Here is a 22,861-nt window from a genome sequence, read left to right as displayed (position 1 = left end):
GAATTTAAGTCACCCAAATTGGCAACACCAGAGAACGACCAAAAATTCAAATAAAACAACATTTCATCTCTCCATATGGTAAAATTAACTCGGCTATCTCCTACCTTCCCGTTCAAGTCTCACTTCACTACTTTTTCAAAGATCATGGGTAGGCCCCGTTTAGGCAGGCCAATAGTACTACGAAGTAACAGGAGTTGGGGGGGGGGGGGACCAAAACAAAACTCTTGAACAGTTAAGCCTGCCTTCCCCCAGATCTCAACTTGGGTGTAAATTTCACAAGCCCTGTAAGCTATACACTGTCAAAACCCAGAAGCGGCACGGTCACCCCGTCCTGCCCACGGGCAACTGTTCCAGAATGTTTTCTTTGAGATGATCCCTAACTCTCTCGACTCGACGCGTGAAATCTGGACTTCCAAAGCCACTTTCTCTCCCCCAACCCCCGCCCGGAGCAGGACCCGACTCCTCCGGTCCAGTCTTCGGTGCGTTCGCCCCTCACTGCCTAGGGTCTCCCCCAGCTACGTGGCCCCCGGAGCCCGCGGTCTCCAACTGCCCGCCGCGCCCACCGTCCACCCGGCCACACGCCTGCTCTTCCCTGCCAGCCTCCCGCCCTGGGCCTGCGCGACTCCGAGAGCTCCGCAGGCTTCGGGCCTAGCCTGGCTCCCCGGCCCCTCACCTCCTTCGGGACCAGTTGGTTCTCCTCGCCGGGCACCATCGCTCAGACTCCGACCGCTCGTCTCCGCCCTGCCTGCGGGGGACGGGTGGAGGTGGCGGCGGCTCTGTGTCTCAGGAGAGAATGGCAGCGGCAGTCATCCTCCCAGCCGCCTGAGCTCCGGCAACTGCGGAGGCCTCAGCTCAGGCCTTAGACACCAGCGCGCAGACACCGACCCAGGGCGCCGCCGCTGCCGCCGCCGCCGCCGTCGCCTCCGCCGCCGCCCCTCCCCCGGCCCGCGGCAATCAATGGAAAAATGGCGGCTGCCGTTCTCGCGAGAATTCGGCTGCGGTGGGCGCGCGGCCGGGCGCCGGGCGCCTGAGGTGCGCGGGCGGCCGTCGCGAGCTCGGAACCCTGTCACCTCTTTCTCGGTGCCGGGGTACGCAAGGCTGGTTGAGGGCTGGTGCAAACGCCTTTTCACAACCGGGGGTCCGGTCCTCCCAGCCTCCGGCTCCCTCTGTTGGCGGATGGAGGGACCGGGCCCCAGAGTCATGGACGGGCTCCAGTTCAAAGTCCCCTTTCCGACCCTGCAGTCTGCAGCCCCTCTGCGGGGACCTTTGGCCGCTTACTGACAGGCTGCGCGCCTTGCAGAGAAATCACCTTTCTGACCTTCGCCCTCAGGGCTCCAGCCCTTCTTGTCAGGATTGTTTCCTTGGCCCCCAGTCACTCAGCTCCTCCAGCCTCACTCTCCTTAGGGGACCTCGGTGCCCCATCAGCTAGCCCCTCAAGTCCCTTAAAGAGGAGTCCTTCCTCGGAGAGGTGCTCCCCTCTGCACCCTTCTGGGTAACTTGCTATCATCATCCTACAGGGTCAGGTCTGAGGGAGCCTCTGAGAGCAGAGAGCTGAAATGTGCTTCAACCTGTGTGAGTTTTTTTTTTTTCTTTTGAGAATGTTAATCTCCTCTGACAGTGAGTACCGTGTGTTTTACTAAACAAATTTCGCATTAGTCATTTTCCTTAATCCCACTCCTTCCATTATGAAGACCCAGCGAGGCGTCCTTCATGAAGACTTGTAGCAAACTCTTGATTTTACAGCCTGCTGGGCTAATTCCATCCTGCCACGTTCCCAACACCCACAGTGCCAACTCCCTCACCTGTGTTCTTGGCTCTCCAAACTTGTTTCTATTGTACCCCCACCCCCGAAAAGCTCTCCTTACGTTATGTAAGCTATATGAGAATGCTGCTATTTATGATTGTAAGACGTCTATAAAATGTAAAAAGTATAGCAAAGACAAACTTTTAAAATAAATGAGTTTTTAAATAGTAATGGTATAAAAAAAAATCCATTAACCCCACTGAAAATATTTAGTGAACTCACTATGATTGACTAGATTTCATTAATTTTAAAAGCTTTAATTCTTTATGAAACACTTATTAAAAATCTGATTCAGTGTTCAGGTTATTTCTGTAGTTGGTTTTAATAGCTGTTGTAAGTTGGAAAAGGTAGCCCACAAAGATTTCCATCCTAATGGAAGAAGTGCATTTTCAACTCTCTCACTAATACAATATTCATTTTTATCTGCTCCATTCTCCAGCCATACAAAGGGTTTTGTTGAAATTCAGCTACTAATTTTCCATCTTTCCTAAGGTCAACCAGAATTTTTATGTTTTAGCAGGTTTGGGCTATGGTCATGGCTCAGTGGTAGAGAACTTTCCTAGCATTCTGTGGGTTCTGGATTCAATCTCTTGTACCTTCTTTCAAAACAGTCAAATACCTCCTCCCAAAACATATAACAAAATAAAAACAAAAATCCAGATGGGCTAAAAATTCTTTAAATATACTGCTCAGATTTCTAAGAATATTGAAAAATTATGTCTTCATGTATAAGTGTACATATGATGAGTTTAGGAAGAGTTTAAACATTTTTCAAAAAGTATTTTTTATTTTATGTGTATCTGAGTATATGTGCACCACCTTCGTGCAGCTTGCAGAGGTTGGAAGAGGAACTGGGCCCTCCGGAACTGGTGTTATGGACACTTGTGAGCCACCTGGATCCTCTGCAAGAGCAGCAAGTACTCTTAACCACTGAGCCATGTCTTCAGCCCCAAGATTTAAACTTTTGAAGCTTCATCCATGATGAATTTTAAGAAATACTGCAATGAGATTCTTTTGACAGGCTGGTCTACACAGAGAGAAAGTTCCAGGACAGCTAGGGCTACACAGAGAAACCCTGTCTCGAGAAACAAAACAACCAATCAACCGAACAAAAAGATTCTTTTGACTAGTGAAATGTTGATGCCTCTATAAATTTGATCTGAAGGAAAGAACTCAGCTTGCCACCTATAGTGTCCCTGGCTAGTGCATGTATCACTGTGGATCAAATGACAAAATGGAAGTGTTTCCAAATCTGTTTCAAGCATGCCACTCCTGTGACTTTAGTGAGCTGGAAGTGAGGTGCCAGCTCGGTTGTCCCCTTTTGCATTCATGCGTACACTGTTATCTCCATCTCATAACCTCTTTCTTGAAATCCTTTCTGCATTCTTTCATCTTGCTAAGAGCTGATTTAGTGAAATATGAGTTATCTTAGTCAGAGTTACTACTGCTGTGATGAAACACTGCTGTGGCATATTGGTACACTGTGAAAATATATTGCTGTGATTGGTGTAATAAAAAGCTGAATGGCCAATAGCTAGAAGAGGTTAGGTAGGACTACCAGGGACAGAGAGGACTCAGGAAAGAAGGGCAGAGTCGCCAGAAGATGAAGAAGAAACAGGAGTGCAAGATGAAAGAAAGGTAAAAAACCACGAGGCAAAACATAGATTAATATAAATGGGTTAATTTAAGTTATAAGAGCTAATGGGACACGCTTACGCTAAGGCCCAGCTTTCAATATTAATAATAAGTCTGTGTCGTTATTTGGGGCTGGTGGTAGAAAAGAAAGCTTGTATTCAAAACACCATCACCAAAAGAAACTTGGGGAGGAAACTTCTTTTTTGTTTTTGTTTTTCCTATTTGGCTTACACATCTACATCATAGTCCTTCACTGAAGGAAGCCTGGGCAAAACTCAAACAGAGCAGGAACCCTGAAGCAGGGGTTGATGCAGAGCCCCTGGAGGAGAGATGCTTACTGGCTTGCTTTCATAGAACCAGGACCACCAGCCCAGGGATGGCACCACCCACCGTGGGCTGGGCCCTCTCCTATCAATCACTAATTAAGAAAATGTCTTACAGCCTGATCTTCTTTTTTCTGAGATTTAAATAATCTGTTTATTCCATACCAAGATCAAAATGTATCTAGAAGAAATTCTTACAATAAAGCTGTTTTCAGTGCTCTTTTTTACTTTAAATTTTCTTTTATTAAATTTTTTTTTATTCATTTTACATACCAACCACAGATTCCCCCTCTCATCCCCCCTCCTGCTCCCCACATCCCCACCTAACCCCCGTTACATCCCTTATCCCCTCCTCCAAAAGGGTAGGTTCTTCCATGGGGGGACAGCAAAGCCTGGTACATTGAATTGAGGCAGGACCCAGCCCCCTCCCCTCTTCCTCAAGAGTGAGCAAGGCATCCCACCATAGATAACGGGATCCTGAAAGCCAGCACATGCACCAGGGATAGATCCTGATCACGATTACAGTCTGACATTATGGAGGCATTTTCTCAATTGAGGTTGCCTCGTTTCAGATGACTGTAGCTTGTGTCAAGTTGACATAAAACTAGCCAGTAAATCTATGTAGCGCATATACACTGGAATAAATCCCAATATACCAAGAAGCAATAGTGAGGAACCTCCTGAATTATTATCCACATTGCAGAGTACATACTTTTTACTCAAGAATAGTGAGATGCTAATGTTGATCTATGGACTAAATATTAATAAGGCTTAATTTTTTTCTGGTTTTTAAGTAAGTATATTTTTTTTTTTTTTTTTTTTTTTTGGTTTTTTGAGACAGGGTTTCTCTGTGTAGCTTTGCGCCTTTCCTGGGACTCACTTGGTAGCCCAGGCTGGCCTCGAACTCACAGAGATCCGCCTGGCTCTGCCTCCCGAGTGCTGGGATTAAAGGCGTGCGCCACCACCGCCCGGCCTAAGTAAGTATATTTTTTGAGATGGGTGTCTCATGTAGCCCAGGCTGGCCCTGAACTAATTATATGGCTGGAGATGCCCCTGAAGGAGGAGGCTGTTCTTATAATTTCTTTGGTAATAGTTTCCATTTTTCTTCACTTTAAAATATTTATAGTGAGCTGGGCAGTGGTGGCACATGCCTTTAATCCATGAAGAATTTGCTTCTACTATCAGTGAAGAAATGTTGAAGCAATAGAATCAGTTGAACTTGCCAGAGAGAGTGAGGGCAAGCAGGCACAATGCAAAAACTTCCTCTTTTGTGTCCTTTTATCTCAGCTGCCATCAAAAAGTACCATCCACATTTAGGGTGGGTTTTCCTGCTTTAAATCATCAGATAAGAAAGGCAGTGGTGGCATACGCCTTTAATTCCAGAAGTGGGAGGCAGAGAGAGGCAGGTGGATCTCTGTGAGTTCGAGGCCAGCATGGTCTACAGAGCAAGATCCAGGACAGGCTCCAAAACTACAGAGAAACCCTGTCTCAAAAAAAAAAATTATAGTGTAATGTCACTCAAAACAAATTCAAAATTCACATAAACTCAGATTAGGGAGGCATTATTTTAAGGATTTCTACTTGTTATTCCTGTCAAGGTCATGAAGAAAAATGGAAAACTGAGGAACTGGAGATAGTTAAGGTTCATGCCTATAACCTATTGTGTGGGATGTAAAGATAAGAGGATTAGTTCAAGGTCAACTGTGAATTCGAGGCCAGTCATAGCCACGGGAAACCCTGCCTAAAAGAAAGAAAGAAATAAAGAAAAAGAAAGAAAGAAAGACAGAAAGAGAGAGAGAGAGAGAGAGAGAGAGAGAGAGAGAGAGAAAAAGAAAGAAAGAAAGAAAGAAAGAAAGAAAGAAAGAAAGAAAGGAAGGAAGGAAGGAAGAAAGAAAAGAAAGAAAGAAAGAAAGAAAGAAAGAAAGAAAGAAAGAAAGAAAGAAAGAAAGAAAGAAAGAAAGAAAGAAAGAAAGACAGGAAGACAGGATGTGGTGGCACATGCTTTTTAATCCCAGCACTCAGGAGGCAGAGGCAGGAGGATCTCTGTGAGTTTAAGGCCAGCCTGGTTTCTGTAGCAAGGCTCAGAAGGCCAGCCAGGACAACATAGAGAAATCCTCTGTCTTATTTCCTTCCATTGGATGAAATTTTTTGGAGGGGGACTCTTTGGGTGAAAAGAAAAAATGCTGGTTACACACCAGAGAAGAGGATATTTGACAACTAGATGTACTACAGTACTTTAGTGTGGATCCTGCAACAAAAAGGGGACATTCATAAAAAAAAAAAAAATTGACTGTTAGGGTTAGACTAACAGGGTTTCTATTGCTGTGAAGAGACACCATGACCATGGCAACTCTCAGAAAATAAAACATTTAATTAGGTGGCTTGTAGTTTCAGAGGTTTAGTCCATTATCATTGTGGTGGGACATGGTGGTGTGCAGGCAGACATGGTGCTGGAGAAGAGAGTGGAGAAGGAGCTACATCTTGATTAGAAAACAACAGGAAGTGAGCTGAAGTAGGCATAGCTTGAGCATAGGTGACCTCAAAGCCCACCCCCACAGTGATACAACTTCCTCCAACAAGGCCACACTTCAACACAAGCTCACGCCACCTAATAATGCCACTTCCTGTGAGCTCATGTGAACCAATTACATTCAAACTATCACATAGACTTTGCTTGGATAAATTTATTTTTTCTCCTTGGATGATTTTAAATCCACTAAGCATCCTATCTGTAATGTGGAAAAAGTAATACCCCTATTTTACAAGGCTGTAGTAAACAATAGAATAATAATCCCAAAACTACTGTAGTTAAGATTATATGAAAAATATCCATCAGACCTCATTCTAGGAGTTTTGCATATGTTATTTTTCACTTAATTATTTCAATAATTATATCCATGGGTATACTGTCATCCCATCCTAAAAGTAAGAAAGTTGATATAAGGTGTAGGCAGAGTTTGATATACTGCCTGGTATATAGAAAGCAATCAGCATGTGCTAGACACAGTTATGTCTGCACTGGACAGCTCCATAAGGGAATATGCAGCTTTGACACTGTGTTAGAGTAGGTGGCCTTAGAGCAGTGGTTCTCAGCCTTCCTAATGCTGTGACCCTTTAATACAGCTCCTCATGTTGTGGTGACCCCCAACCACAAAATTATTTTCAGTGCTACTTCATAATTGTAACTTTGCTAACGGTAATGTAAATATCTGATATGCAGGACATCTGATGACCCACACACAGCTTGAGAACCACTGACTTGGTTGCTTCTTGAATTAATTGATAAAACAGTCACTTAGCTAGAAAACCAATCTTTCCAATTACCCAACAGCTGTACTTTCTTTGTGTCATAATTGTTGACTATTCTGCACTTACATGCTATCTCCATGAAAACGATTAAAGTATTCTGTGTGGGACAAACCTAGGGTTTTGCAAGCACACTTTTTCAAGGTGAAAGAATAAGGAGGTATCTAATAAAGTTGGTGGCATGGTGCTAATCTTTCTGAAATGATTTAATAAGATCTTGGTGATAGAATAATGGTCATAAGTTTGGCATTTGAAGAGATCTCAGTATTGCTTGAGGATATTAAAGGAGGAGGTATACTAATTGCTTTATAGCATTCTGAGGATTATAGTAATCCTCAATGAAAGATGAATATTTTATAGTAATAGTATGGAATGAAAAATGAAAAAAGGCCGGGTGGTGGTGGCGCACGCCTTTAATCCCAGCACTCAGGAGGCAGAGGCAGGCGGATCTCTGTGAGTTCGAGGCCAGCCTGGGCTACCAAGTGAATTCCAGGAAAGGCGCAAAGCTACACAGAGAAACCCTGTCTCAAAAAACCAAAAAAAAAAAAAAAAAAAAAAAAAGAAAGAAATAAGTATAAAATATAGCTTATTAATATTTTAAATTAAATTATTTATTATTACCACCCAGAGGCTTGTATTAATTTGAAATGCTCTGTCAATAGCTCAGGCTTAATACTAACTAGCTCTTACATTTTGAGTTAACTCATATTCTTTATTTGCACTCTGCCACATGGTGATACCATTATTAGCATGGCATGTTCATCTCCTGCTCCCTCTATGTCTGGCTGGTGACCCCTCTGACTGCCCTACCTCATCCCATCATTCTCATTTTAACTTTTCCCGCCTAACTTTATCTTGTTCAGCTATTGGCCAGTCAGCTTGTTTAATTAAACCAATCACACAGTGTACAGAAGGATTATTCCTTAGCAGTAGTTTTTTCATTTTCTGTTTTTTTTCTTTACTTTTTTTTTTTTTTTTTTTTTTTTTTTTTAGTAATTAAAACTTTATTGTAAAGAACTTGCAGCAGGATTAAGCAGAACCAAAGTCTCCACATCTCACAGGACTTTGGGAATGCTAGAACAGCTGTTCTGAAGCTGGGGCTTCACAGTGGATTCTGCACATTCACTATAAATTATATTTTTATGCACTTATCTAACACACACACACACACACACTCCACAACAGAGTTAAAACTAAAAAATAATTAGCTTTATGCTCTCTTTGCTGATATGTGTGTTCTTTACTTGCATTCTGTCCTTCCTCATCACCTAATATTTACCTTTCCTTGCTATCCTTTCTACTTGTTATACTATACTCACATGTACATTTGTTTATATATATTATATATAATAGATTAGGGGCCTCTTGTGAAGGAGGACATTGGAATCTTTCTTTTTGAGGTTGTGTGACCTCATTTAATATTATACATTCTAAGTATAACCATTTTCCTGAAAGCTTTGTGACTTCACTTTTATTTAGAGCTGAATAGTATTTCATTTTATATGTGTTTCAGATTTTTATTATCAACTGTCATCTGTTGATGGACAGCCAGGTTGGTTCTATTTCCTTACTTACTGAATAAAGCAATAACAAACATAGAGTATAAATATCTCTATGGTAGCTTTCTTAGCTACTTTTCTATTGTTGTGATAAAACAACATGACCAAGTCAGCTTCTGAAAGAAAGAGTTTAATATGGCTTATGGTTTCAGAAGTTTAGAGTCTATGATGGCAGAGTGAGGGAACAGCTGAGAGCCTGTGTATATCCTGATCCACAGCCACGAGGCAGAAAGAGGTCACTGGAAATTGTATGAGCATTTTGAAACCTCAAAGCTTAACCCCAGTGACACACCTTCTCCAACAAGGTCACACCTCCTAATCCTTCCCAAACATTTCCATCAACTGGAAATCAGCTATTCATATACATGAGCCTGTGGAGCCATTCTCATTCAAACTATCACATTCCACTCCCTGGCCCCATACGCTCTTGGCTGTATCATAATTTAAAATGTACTTAGTCCAGCTTCAAAAATCCCCATGGTCTTTCATGATCTAAACACAATTTAAAAGTCCAAAGTTTCTTCTGAGAACCAAAGCAATTTCTTTGATTGCAACCCCCTGTAAAATAAAATCAGGTGTTGAGCATGCTGTCCCAACTGCTGTGCATTCATACGTGCAGCTGCGTGCTGTGTCCAGAAGCACTGCTTCCTTGTAGTCATCCACTGCCTCTGGCTCTTGCACTCTTTCACTCTTTACCCTGCGATGAACCCTGAGCCTTGGGAGGGGGTGAGATGTCAATGTCCTATTTAGGGCTGAACATTCTGCAGTCTCTGAAAGAATGTTGATCTTGAGGTAGATTAGACAATGTGGAGTGTCTTGAGAGCTCACCTGGCAGAGTGCCTACCAAGCATGCATGAATCCCTGGCACTGCAGCACACACCCATAATCTCACCACTTAGGAGGTATAAGAGAACCCAAAGTTCAAGGTCACCCACAGCTACACAGTGAGCTTGAGGCCAGTGTGGCTTACAGGAAACACTATCTGAGAGAAAGAGAGAGAGAGAGAGAGAGAGAGAGAGAGAGAGAGAGAGAGAGAATTCATTAAATTCATTCATTATGGTCAGTTCCTACTAAGTGTCTCTAAGGCATTGGCCATTCTGATACAGGCTTAAAGTATAAAGGGAGAGGACTGACTGATTTTCTGCATCATTGAATAAAGTAGATGAAAAATAATGAAGGATGTGTGTCTGAAATACAATTCAACAGATATTTGTTGAGAGTTTTCTGATGAGGCATGCCACCAGGGTCTGTGGGAGATGAGTGACTAATAATGTTCTCTACTCTCAGGTAGCTCGAACTACCTTAGCACTAGACAATGTGTATATCTGGAAAACTGCATCAGGACTCAGAGCTGGATGAGCAGAGCCTGGTCCTAACGGAGGCTTCTATTTGTTAATAGCCAAACCGCCACATACATAGCATAACTAACATGGCCACATAACAGCCCTACCTGTAACTAAAAATCACTATAATGAAAAGGTATAGTTGTGGATGTAAACATGGAATCCTGAGGATAGGGAAACAAGATCTGTCAGATCATGGCCCCAGATGATTGGTAGAACTTTTTTAGTGAGAAAAGGGACCCTCTTTACCTGTGATTGACTCAGTCTGGGTCACATGTGTGATGCAATGGCTAAACTGAATGCTGACAGCTCCAATAGATACACAGTGAGGAGACATTCCTGGAGGTGGAAGCTGCTCGGGAGAGCCTGAGAAGATCATAAGTGTTACCCAAAGTCTTCACTGTTTGGTCATTAGAATAGGTTATTTGAGTAGTTTAGGAAATTCTAACATCGTCTACAGGTAGAAAGTGGTAATTTTATAATAAAACTGTTAACCACACAGACTCTCATTTCCCAGGAAGAAATGACAACCAAAATTTTGAAGCATAAGATTGCTGAGCCCTCGCAGAAAGTCAGCTAATTACTTGTTCATGCCTCGGGCAGCAGTCTCCAAATTTATTTGACTTGTTGAATATTTGGGAAAGCATCCATATACGTTAGTTTGATTATTAGTAAACTCAGTACATGTTCCAAGCTTCAGCTTCTTAGTTTCCTAAGATGTCTGAGAGAGACAGTAAACCAAGAAAGAAACATTTGCTTAGCATTTTTTTGGTTTCCTTTTGTTCACAGGCAGCAGAGTGTTGTGGTGTCAGGCACTGAGTGAGGACAGACCATCCCAGCTCAACCGCTGCTCTGCCACTAATTTAAACTGCTGTCCATTTTTGTCATGGCTCAGTGGGAATGAAAGTGTGGTGTTCAGGATGGTGAGCTGGGTGGACAGAGATGGGCACTTAGTGCCTGGCATCCACTGAGCACCACACTAGTCCTTGACACCGGCGGGATTATTTCCGAATTGGTTCTCCAGGTAAGAATCTTTAAAAGTTGTTTTCTGGGGCTGGAGAGATGGCTCAGCGGTTAAGAGCACTGGCTGCTCTTCCAGAGGTCCTGAGTTCAATTCCTAGCAACCACATGGTGGCTCACAACCACCTATAATGAGATCTAGCACCCTCTTCTGGCCTGCAGGCATACATGTAGGCAGAACACTGTATACATAATAAATAAATCTTTAAAAAAAAAAAAAAAAAGTTGTTTTCTTACTTGTGAGGGCAAACTAGTTAAAACCAGATAATGTAATCTGTAAATCTACCTCATTGAACTCTCAGTGACTCTTTTGCTGAAGAGTCATTCTCTACTTCCCTCAAGGGACCTAGGTACAATACATGCCAAGGGGCCACTAGACAGGTGTGCCAAGTGAGTGTGCTTCCATGTCAGCAAATCTTAATGTTTCTTCTTTTTTATAAAAAGTAAATGTATGTGTGTGCATATATATGCATATGCATGCATGTACACGTAAGTGTATGAGCTTATGCTAATATGTATGTTTGTACATATAAGTATGCATGTATATGTAGGTACATACATATGAACATGCACATACATTTATAGGCACACAAGTATGTACTTTTGGATATACACCCACTTGTCTAAGTGTATTGCATGCATAGATTTTAATGAATCTAGATGTGTACACACACACACACACACACTCATATATCTGTGTGTATATACACTTGTATTTATTTGTATACCTGTACATACTGGCATATCTATGTATTTTGTATACACATAAACATGTGCAAAGTTTATATGTGCATATGTAGATTATAGAATTCGAGTACACTAATACCTTCTTACCCCTCATTGGGTTTTCTGTATTTCTTGTGATGTGCTCAATCACTTTTGTTTCATTTTGTGGCTCAGTTTTACCATGTAGTCTTGGCTGGCCAGTTGCAGAGATCCACCTGTCTCTGACTTCCAGTGCTGGAACTTAAGGCGTGTGCCACAACAACTGGCTGATGTGCTTGATCACTTTGGAGGGCCCTGTGCTCAGAAATCTCCTGGTGAAATTTCCAGTCTGCCTGAGCCTTGGGTGAGAGAGAAACCTAGGGGCAGGAAAGGGCAGGCAGAGCAAAGGGAATCTGGCCAGAGCCCAAGACTCAGATAGCTGCAGGCAGAATCTTGCTGTGAGGGCTCTTCCTACACAAGTCAGTGAGGGCCCGAGTTTCAGATACAGTGTGTTCCAGAAGTACAGATCCACTTGGCAAGGATGTATTTACTGGCCATCACTCTACCCAGCACTGTGCTAAGGATGTTGGCACTAGATGGTCATTTGTTCAAGGAGTTTATGTTCAGATAGAAATGACTAACACCAACAGATTCGTTCAATTAGAATTATTTTTATATGTGTCAAAATATAAATATACATACAATTAATGAATAAGTAGCATTACTCCAAATACAGAAGTCTTCAGGGGAAAGGTTTCCTGGACAAATGAGGCAGTACTCGAGAGAAGTATTGAAAAGAAAAATTGTTTGCTTAGTTGAATATTAAATAAACAAAAGCCTTTCTTAAAGTGTTTGTTAAGATGTTATAAATGTAAATGGAGCCACTGCAGACATGAATATGTAAATTCCATGAGGATTTTTGTGGGTTCTTGTTTACTGCCATGTGCCTGATGCCTACAATAATAATTGTTACATAGTGAGTTCACATTTCTTAACACAGAGTGATTAAACAGACTGCATGTGTAATGTTAGGTGGGAGTCTTCATATTTTCCTTTTGAGTCAGAGTGAGCATTATGGTGACACTGAGCTTAATCTAGTGCCACTTCCAGAGATGAAAAACCAAGGCCCAAAGAGACCAAGTAGCCAACTGGAGGCAGTCCGGAATCCAGGCTAGATCTGCCGTGGGACTCTTGTTTCCTGATTCCTAGCCCAGTACTGTCGTCATCATCCAATGGCACCTCCTCAAAAATACCAGATGGCCACAGTCCATCCTCGGTATTCAGACCTTCTCGAGAGCCAGAAATGCATCTGACTCCAGAAGGCTGCAGGAAACAAAGACAGCTAGCGATCTTCAGTCCAGCTGCCGTCTGTGCTGTGTTTGGCTTCACTTGAAACCAGCGGTTCCAGTTGCTCTGAGTCCCCCTTTTCTTTGGAGCGAGGAAGAACAAAGCAGCATTATATCCTCAGGTGCCACATTTAACTTACGCAATATAAACACGAGCTCTAACCACTTCACTTCACAAGGAAACCAGCCGGGATGAGCAGAGCCCAGTTTCAGGCCAGCATTTGACAGAAATGTGACTTGAACGTCTCAGAGTTTGTCTGCTTTCTTTCTTTCCCTCTCCCTCTCCCTCCCTCCCTTCCTCCCTCCCTCCCTTCCTCTCTCCCTCCCTCCCTCTTTCCCACCTCCCCAGTGCACCACTGAGGATGAAGATTAAACCTGGTGCCTTGTACACTCTACTGCTGAGTTACAGCTCCATCTCGGTTATTTATTTTTATTTTGAGAGAGGATCTCTCTCAAATTGCCTAAACTGACCTTGAATTTGCTCTGTAGCCTGTGTGAGCCTCTAACTCTTGCCTCAGTCCCCTAGTAGCTAGAATTAGATAGGGGCCTCTGCTACCACTCCCAGATGCCATAGTTCTGAAGGTCATGCTCTGAATAATCATAATAAATACATGTTGGACATGTATTAAATTCAGTGTAAATATACATGAAGTTAATGTATATTCTCTCAACCATTGCATTTTTATATAAAGCTGTGTGAGGTTCAAGAACTTTGAATTCTATAGTTACATTTATGCATAAACCAGGCCTTTCCTTAACCCCATTTACTCTCTGCATAAATATCATTGTCTCAAAGAAAATTACTCTGTCACCCATTTAAAATAGAGAATTTCTTGAGTTTACCCAGTTATTTCCACCTTTTAGACTTAAATTCATATTTAACACTGAATTTTCAAGCCGTAGTTTGGCAATCTGACCTACTAAACTTACCTTAGAAGAGACCACTTTTTCAGTTTTATCTGCCAGCCTACTGCCATCTCTCATTAAAACTAAGAAGCAGTTTCCTGTCCTCTAAGAACTATCTACATGGCAGTTAGAATGCTTTTTTTTTTTAAAGAAAATATTTTGGGCTGGACAGTATACTATTATGAGAACCAAATTTTGGAGCCCAGTACCCACAATGGGTGGTTCACAACCACTTGTCACTCCAGCTCCTGGGGAACCCAACACCTCTGGTCTCTTCAGGCACTTGTACTCACATGCAATAACCTCATAAAGACACATACACAGACTTTTTTTAACTATAAAAAAAAGAACCAAGGAAAGAAAGAAAGAAAGAAAGAAAGAAAGAAAGAAAGGAAGGAAGGAAGGAAGGAAGGAAGGAAGGAAGAAAGAAAGAAAAAGAAAGAAAGAAAGAAAAACCATGTATTAGTCACCTTTCTCATAATAATACTTAAGCAGGGGGAGGGCTTCTTTGGGATTACACTTTGAAGGAATACAATCAGTCGTGGTGGAGAAGCCATGGCAACAGAGGATGAGGCAGCTGTCACAGCTACAGTCAGGAAGTGGCTAGAGCACAGGAAGCAGGGCTGACCTATAACCCCAAGGCTTGCACCTAACAACCCACTTCCTCCATCAACCTCTCTTACAAAGGTTACACAACCTCCCAAAACAGTGCCACCGCCTGGGGACCAAATGTTGGAACACTTGCACCCATGGGGGCATTTTATATTCTACCAAGTCACATCCTATTACCATCTTTCAAATTTTTCTATGCCTCATCTGGTAAAGACCAAAGCCTCTAGCATGGCCAGCAAGTCTGTGCATGCCCTGTCCCCTCCCTGCTTTTCAGTTTCCTCAAGGGTACCCACCACTTTCATAGTTACATTTCAGCTCTATTCTTTAGCTCTCCAGAGAAGCTGTCTTCTGCCTTCACCAGGGCTTCTGCACGTGTTTCTCTTTCTGGGACGTTTCTTCTGTGGCTCTTGCCCCTGCTCCACCTATCTCCTTTCCACAATTTTCTTTATTTTAAAATAGTATATAGGAACTATATTATAATAATTACAAACTAATGGTTCCATGAGGACATTTTCAGAAACACCTAACTTGTAGTCTGATTGTATTCACCACCGCCACCACTTCCACCCCCCATTATCATCTCTGGTCCCTGTTCCTTCCCACCTGTTGGCCCTCATCTTCTTCCCAGCAAATTCCGTCTCGGCTCAGTCTACGTGTCCTCAAGGAGGCCTTTCTCCCACTTTAGATGAGGTCAAAGGCCTTGTTGCGTACTCTCTTATGAACCTGTTTTTCTCCTTCTAAACACGTAACACGACTGTAATCAAATACCTATGTTATTTATTGTTCAGTGTCTGTTTGCCCCAACAGAATGAGAGTGCTATGAGAAAGGTCTTATTCATCCCCATTGCTGCAGTAGCAGGAAAAAATACTTGTTCAGTGAATAAATAAGAAAGTAAGTTTTTTTAAATTTAAAACAAGATTTATTTATTTAATGTGTACACGTGTGTATTAATGTGTGTGTGTTTCCACACTCGTGTGCGTTCATGAGTGCTATGGTGCACATGTAGAGGTTAGACTGGGACAGTTTGTGAGAGTTGGTTTTCTGCTTCTACCATATAGGCACTGGGAAATCTAACTTAGGTCATCTGGCTTGCACCAAGCTCCTTTACTCACTGGGCCATCTCACCAGGTCCAAAGAATAATTTTTAGGGGCTGAAGAGATGACTTTGTGGTTCAGATCCTAGCATCCATTTTGGGTGACTCAGGGGATCTGACGCCTTCCTCTGGCCTCCAGGAGCACTACACTCACATCTACATAACCACACAGAGATAGATACAAACATTTATACATTAAATTTTAAGTAAAATAAATATTTAAAAAGAATAATTTTAAAATAAAAAGTTATGTTACAAAAAAGTATTAATTCATGAAAAGGAATACTTGAACATACAAAGGAACATAATATATACTGTGAAACAGGACTAAACATTGCTCCCAAATGAAGCATACACACATCATTTAGTTTGGACTTCTCACAAAAAGGTAGAAGAAATGTGCAGCTGCAATGATAGGAAGAAAGGAAGCAGAGATGCTTTAGAAAAGGTAATTAGGGCACTTGAGGGGCCTAGCTATCAACTGAAGGAGACACAGTCTCATCCCAGTCAGGAACACTGGCTTCTCCCTTGTGGGGTCCTCTCCATTGCCTGGCAGGGAGAGAGGAGTAAGAGAGGCTGTGGGCATGCGTGGGGCAGGGCTAGAAGAAGAAAGATGAGCGTCTGGAGGCAAGGTTGGCAGCACTGTGCCATGGAGGAAGGAGTCCACGGACTGCAGATGAGAACAGCACATAGGATGCTCTGGTGTTTGGTGTCTGGGGATAGAGCAAGGGAGGGAATGAGCCCTGCTTCTTGAGTTCTCTGTAGTTCACCAAGTAGATGGTTGGATGGGAAAGGCCTAGGACCAAAACCCTTCTCATACTCTTAGATTCCTGATGTTTACAGTGCCACACCCAGGGTGGTGCCTTGTGAAGCTTATTCTGATTCTAGGGGAGTACATATGATTTCATGAAAGGTTAATCTGTTAATTTATTGCTGTGTTGTAAGCTTTCATTATATATTGAAATTGATTGCCTAGAGATATCACAAATTACACAGTACAAAAGCATATGGACAACTATTACAAATTCACATTTAACACAATACCAACTCTCTATTATATTGTGGGCTTAAAGCCATTTCTTTCAAATCTAGTAGAATTGGGAGCCATATGATGGTCTTATTCAGAAATGAGCTTTGGTTGACAGTGAATGCTCATCCTGATGCTGCTGCGCTGTCTGAACAATCACATACCAGAAAAGACGGACGACAGAAAAGATGCTTGGCCAAAGACAAGTATTCAAAGTGGCTTGAAAACTCATTGAGTGTGAATTAAAAGACCACCCAAAGATGTTCCTTTCAGTTGATTTACCCTGAGCATGCTTTATTCTCCTTTCCTGACCATTTTATAGAGTTTACAAATGGAGGCAGCAAAGTGTGGAGCTGCTGGGAGCAGGGACCTGCTAGGCCCTCCCTAGGGGCTCAGTACTGGAAGGTAGAAGAAGATGGAAGTGGACTAGAGGAAGGAGAAGTCAAAAGGAGATGCCCTTTGGGATGTTGCAAACTTGTAAGGATTTTGCTGACACAGCTAGTACAAAAGAAGAAGACTAGATCAAGACCTATATCCTTCCGGGCTATGCAGGTTTCGTTTTCTTTTTTCTATTGAATAATTTACTTTTTATTTGTTTGTATATATGTGTCTTTTTGAATATAGAAGCATTGGGTTCCTTGGAGGTAGAGTTACAGGCAGTTGTGAGCCACCCAGTGTGGGTGCTGAAATCGGCACACAGGTCCTCTGGAAGAGCAGGCAATGCTCTTAAACACTGAATCATCTCTCCAGCCATGTTTTTATTCTTTATTTTCCATTTTAAACTGAAATAACCCCACAGGGATAAGCTAGCTAAATTTTACTTCTCACTAATCATGGGAAGGCTTACAAGATCTCTATGCATATTTGTCAGTGTGACCTTTCTGTCTAAAATGTTTAAGAATGTATTTAGAATAATAGCTCCAACTAACTGAACTGAACATTACATGTTATGCTGTTTTTCGTTGAACTAATCCCAGGTGGGTGTTTTTAAGTTCAGTGTCTTACAGCAAATGATAACCTAAGGCTTAGGAGCGCTTAAGTCACTAAGTCACAGCAAATACATGGTAGAGCCAAGAGCCAAACTGGTAACCGCCACCCCCGTAGCCAATTCCATGCTCCTATGCTGCTGCCCTTTTAAGTAACTGAGTAGACAGAATGAGCACCATTTCCCAAAGTTAGGTTAATCGTATTTCCTGATGAATTATCACGTACATAACCCTGTTCTATACTAATGTGTGGACTTTTGGGGTGGAGAGAGCCATTTCATCTTTTTGTACCCTCTGCTTGGTACAGTTCAAAATATTCAGTGCATAATAACATAGTGCTTACAGTAACTTCAGCCGACAGTCATGATCATTATCTTTATCCTACAGATAGAGAAATGGAGCCACAAGGATAAAGTGATGATTCTGAGATGTCTTCAAGGTGTTCATCTTTCCCTGGGTCTTTTCTTCATAGGTATGCTGGGGGATTCACTTTCCTACCCTCTCACAGTTAGGTGGTCTTGTGACTAGTGATGGACAGTGAGGTGTGAGTAGAAGTGATGTATGGGATGGGTCATTTCTGTGTGGTGGGTCACTTCTCTGCTGGAGCATTTAATTGCTACTATGTGCTTCTCTGGTGCTTAAAACAGATGAAGTGTATCTATGGCCACCACATGCTAGAGTCTCCCTCACCCTGGATTCCTGAATAACTATGCGGAGTAAAATTCCACCTTCCATCATGATGGAAATGAGCACGAATAAGAAGTAAACCTGCATGCTTCGGCATTGCCATAGCCATCCTAACTCATCTAATGCTTCCTAGCTCACACAGGGTCAGAAAAGCTAGTGGGATGGTATAAATATTCAAATTCAGACAGTTTGGATGAAAAGCCAATGCCTTAACTCTACCTTAGAAATGATTTGTCAATGTTGAGAGTTTATGGGAATGATAAACAGCTGAGGCCCATGTACCAACTCATACTTAACCATCTAGACCCAGCTCTGGTGAGGGGCAAATATATTTCTGTTTCTAAGAATATCATTTCATTTTCACCTGAAGCATTGATAATCTTAACTTTTAAAAAGATGTATTATAATATTATTCTTAATTATGTATATGTGTGTCTATGTATGGGTATGTACACATGGGTGAGTGAAGTTACCAATGGAGACCAGAGGCATTAGATCTTTCTGGGCATGGAGCTACAGGTGGATTGTGAGCCCCCTGACATGGGTGCTGGGATCTGAAGAAGGGTCCTTTGCTACAGCAGCAAACATCTGTAGCCCCTGATACAAACCTTGATGTTTATAGACAGGTGAGTATATCCAGGTGCCACAGTACTCTTCTTGAATAGTATGTGGTTATGTGTTAAATTAGAGCTTTCAAATTTCATCAAAGTTGAAACATTTTATTGGTTTTATTTAGTCATCTTTGACTCTGAATATTTAAAACGACAGTACTAGCAGTTAAATGAAACAACTCCAAATTGGAATCTTTAATAACAAATAAAAGACACTGTTAGCTGATGAAAGACAGCTCTCTACAAAAGAGATCCAAAGGTACTTTGAATTCATTTTAAAAATTTATAAGAAGAATATCTTACAACATTCAGAAAATAAAAATGCCAGGAAAGTGATTCATATTCCAGCCATCTATTATAATTGCTTTCAATTTACGTTACTCTTTAAATTTTTGTCACTTTAATTTGTTATTTAAGAAAACACAAATACTTTTTGCAGTTTCCCAAAGCAACAATCCATGGTTATGTAGACAAAGCATCAACGTTTATCAGTCTCCTATTGTTTTACATTTAGATTCAAATACAGTTTATTAAAGAAAACTTGACTTTACTGCATGATATTGAAAGTCTTATTTATTTTTTATTATTTTGTGGCTTATAAGAGATGTACAAGCCAGACATGATGGTGCATACCTTTAATTCCAATATTTGTCACAGGCAGGTGGATTACTGTGAGTTCGAGGCCAGCTTGGTCTACTATATAATAGGTTCAAGCCAACCAAAGCTACATAGTGAGACTCTGTCCCCAAACAACAGTAACAAAAAACCTAACTAAAACAAAGCAAAAAAGATATGTACAAATAATTAGATTCTACTGTCTTCTGTGTTGACAAGACCTGGAAGGAAATGTAAAGCTGGTGTCCTCACAGTTTTCCTGATACTTAATCATACTCCAAGCCCTCGTGTGTTAAAAGTGACTACACGGGTTTTGTTCAAGTGTATTGGTTTTTTGTATTTGCTGCTGGCCAAATACCCCAGCCTGAGTGGCTTAAACAACACAGACTTATGTCCTCACAGTTCAAACCATCCCAGGTCCAGTTTCTAACGAGCTTGGGAAGAGCTGTAACCTGCGTTCCCCCTCAGTTGTTATTACTGTACTTGCCTGATTTGTCAGTCAACTCTTCTCTGTCTGTCATTTCTCTCTTCTCTTCCTCCTTTCCCCGCAGCCTGGAGAAGAGCTAAAGTAGAAATTTTAAAATTTTTTTTAAATAATCCTGGTAGTTATCCACTTCAGGGGCATTCTCACATATTGTACGTTTAGAATGATTTTCACTGGACCTCATGGTACTTAGTAACCAAGAAACAAAAATGTTGCCTTCTTATAAGGGACTGGATGTATTCTCCACATAAGAAAGAGTACCATGTGAGTGATGGTTTTATCTTTTCGAAATTTAAATAATTTTAAAGACTGAGTTTTAAAAATATTCCTTGAATAAGAGATTGAAGTGAAAATAATTAATTTGCCAAAAGATAATGTTGAACCAAATTAAATTGTGAAGTCCTGAAAATACTGGATTATAATAAAGATTTCTCTTAGACATGACTGAATGGTTAAATTTTAATGCAACATTGATGGTGAGGTATGCTGCATGTACTGGCTGGTTTAGTGTGTCAACTTGACATTAGCTAGAGTCATCAGCTAGGAAGGAGCCTCAGTTGAGGAAATGCCTTCATGAAATCCAGCCATAAGGCGTTTTCTCAATTAGTGATCAATAGAGGAGAGCTCAGCCCATGGTGAGTGGTGCCATTCCTTGGCTGGTGGTTCTGAGTTCTATAAGAAAGCAGGTTGAGCAAGCCAGTAAGCAGCACCCTTCCATGGCCTCTGCTTCATCTCCTGCCTCCAAGATCCTGCCCTGCTTGAGTTCCTGTCCTGATTTCCTTCAATGTGAGCAGCAATGTGGAAGTGTAAGCCAAATAAACTTGCTTTATGGTCATGGTTGCAGCAATAGAAACTATAACTAAGACACCGCAGCTAACGGTTTCTGCACTTGCTTCTGAAAGCTCAGCAAAATCTTAGACTACTAACAGAATCTGTATTCATGGACCACACAGCTCAATTTTTAAATATCTCCAGCACATAAAAGGCCATTTGATCTGTTTTATGGTGTTTGTGTATTTAGTGGTCTATAATCATAACTATGACCTCCAAAGGTTGGATGTTTGCTGGGAGCTAATGATGCATCTGTTAGATACTCAAAGCTCACACAGCGGCTATTAATCAACCTACTAGCCCTTAACTTGAGGTCAGCATTCTCTTCCATCAGTCACCATGACTCAGGTCCACTAGGCCAGAGCATGAAATCTGGAATGTGTGCATGGCACGTCAGCTTCCCCAAATAACACAGCACACTTCATCATCTAAGCGCAAACTAGCTCCAGATACTCTACCCTGCAAAGAGTGATTGTCCTATGGCCTTAAGCCTTTATCTCAAATGATCCATGTATGGAACAGAGTATCATAAACTCTTCTGTGAGCTATTACTTACTATAATAACAAGTATCTTTTTTTTTTTTTTTTTTCGAGACAGAATTTCTCTATGCAGTTTTGGTGCCTGTCCTGGATCTCACTCTGTAGATCAGGCTGGCCTCGAACTCACAGAGATCCTCCTGGCTCTGCCTCCCGAGTGCTGGGATTAAAGTCGTGCACAACCACCACCCAGCTTATAACAAATATCTTAAAGTATTTTCATTTAAACCAACCCTATCGAATGAATTTTGGATAATTTGAAAGGTACAAATTATAGAATCAGAAATGAGCAAAATACTCCCCTTTTTTGTTTCATCTTGTTGATAACTACTGCTGTGGTCCTAATATGACATGTCTTCTATAGGCTCCTGTATTTGAACACTCGGTTCCCAGCTGGTCGAACTGTTTGAGGTTATGGAGCCTTTAGGAGGTAGAAAATCCATCTTTGACCTACAGGTCTAGAATATCTGGCAGACTTTTTTTGTGAAATAGGAATTTTTGAAGAACTATCTTACCTTGTCTTGGCAAAGTTTGGCAATCATCTCTTGTTGTGTCCTGCTTGTCCAATTTGGACAGCATACTGTCAGCAGTTGAGGCAAAGACAGTTTCTTGTCCAGTGGCTAAATTTGTCACAATGAAAGCAAACTCAATATGGAGGTTCTTCCGTGCACATCATCTTCTCTTAATTAGATTGGTGTTTCCAGAAGCAGACATGTCTTACTGCCATGAAAAGCCTTATGTTATTAAAACATCTTAAATGCCATAGTCTGTAGATCTCTGAAGTGTTTGAAGATCATCTATCTATCTAAAGTATATCTCTATATGACCTTGAAAATATACCTAAGTTTGATTGTTACAGATGACTGACTACTAACCTGCATTTCTTTATTATTCTAATTAGCTTTGAAAGACTAGAACTTTACATTATATTTTTATATGAGCTGCATATGTACAATACCTTAAACAAGAGTAGAAACACACACATACATCTATAGTATGTTCTAACAAAATAACCTTAAATTTGTATCAGTATACAAAAATCCATACCAATTTCAAATATTTGAGACCAGTAGTTACTTTTTTCATTTAAAAATAGATTCAATAATCTACACTTTTTCCTATCATTCCTATATTCCTCCCTTTTTTCTTTTCAGAATGAGATCCTTAATCTAATCTCCTTTCCTTAGTTTCCTCCCTGACCATGACCAATAACAACTTGCAACCAACCCCTCTAAATGACTATAAATATCTGTAACTCACCAACTGACCAAAAACTACCCACCCCACCTCTTGAGAATATGGGCATCATATTCTTCAATTTATTTCCTGCAGTGTAGGGTTAATGGTATTTTTAAGGGACTCTGAGAAAATTGAGATAATGGTCAAGTCCTGGGAGAGCTAGCTGTATCATTTATTGTTCAGTCTCTGT

The 22,861-nt window shown here is 41.3% G+C and overlaps 1 protein-coding gene and 1 long non-coding RNA gene across 3 annotated transcripts in view; one reads left to right on the top strand and one right to left on the bottom strand.

Annotated features, from left to right (window-relative positions):
- Usp47 (ubiquitin specific peptidase 47) overlaps nt 1–918 on the bottom strand; it is a 90,017-nt gene extending 89,099 nt beyond the window's left edge. The window contains exon 1 of one of the 2 annotated variants that reach the window (XM_006978595.4): nt 674–918. In XM_006978595.4, the coding sequence (XP_006978657.1) occupies nt 674–712 (39 nt within the window). In that variant the 5' untranslated portion in view covers nt 713–918. The remainder of the gene's footprint in view (nt 1–673) is intronic. The other variant, XM_006978594.4, reaches the window with a different exon arrangement.
- Nucleotides 919–8,579: 7,661 nt separating this feature from the next.
- LOC143272350 (uncharacterized) lies at nt 8,580–11,214 on the top strand. Its single transcript, XR_013049838.1, has 2 exons — nt 8,580–8,620; nt 10,760–11,214. It is a non-coding gene; the product is annotated as an uncharacterized LOC143272350 (long non-coding RNA).
- The last annotated feature ends 11,647 nt before the right edge of the window (nt 11,215–22,861 follow it).

The sequence above is a fragment of the Peromyscus maniculatus genome, chromosome 1 (assembly GCF_049852395.1).
Source record: "Peromyscus maniculatus bairdii isolate BWxNUB_F1_BW_parent chromosome 1, HU_Pman_BW_mat_3.1, whole genome shotgun sequence".
Classification (NCBI taxonomy): Eukaryota; Metazoa; Chordata; class Mammalia; order Rodentia; family Cricetidae; genus Peromyscus; species Peromyscus maniculatus.
This window is presented reverse-complemented; position numbering and strand designations above follow the sequence as displayed.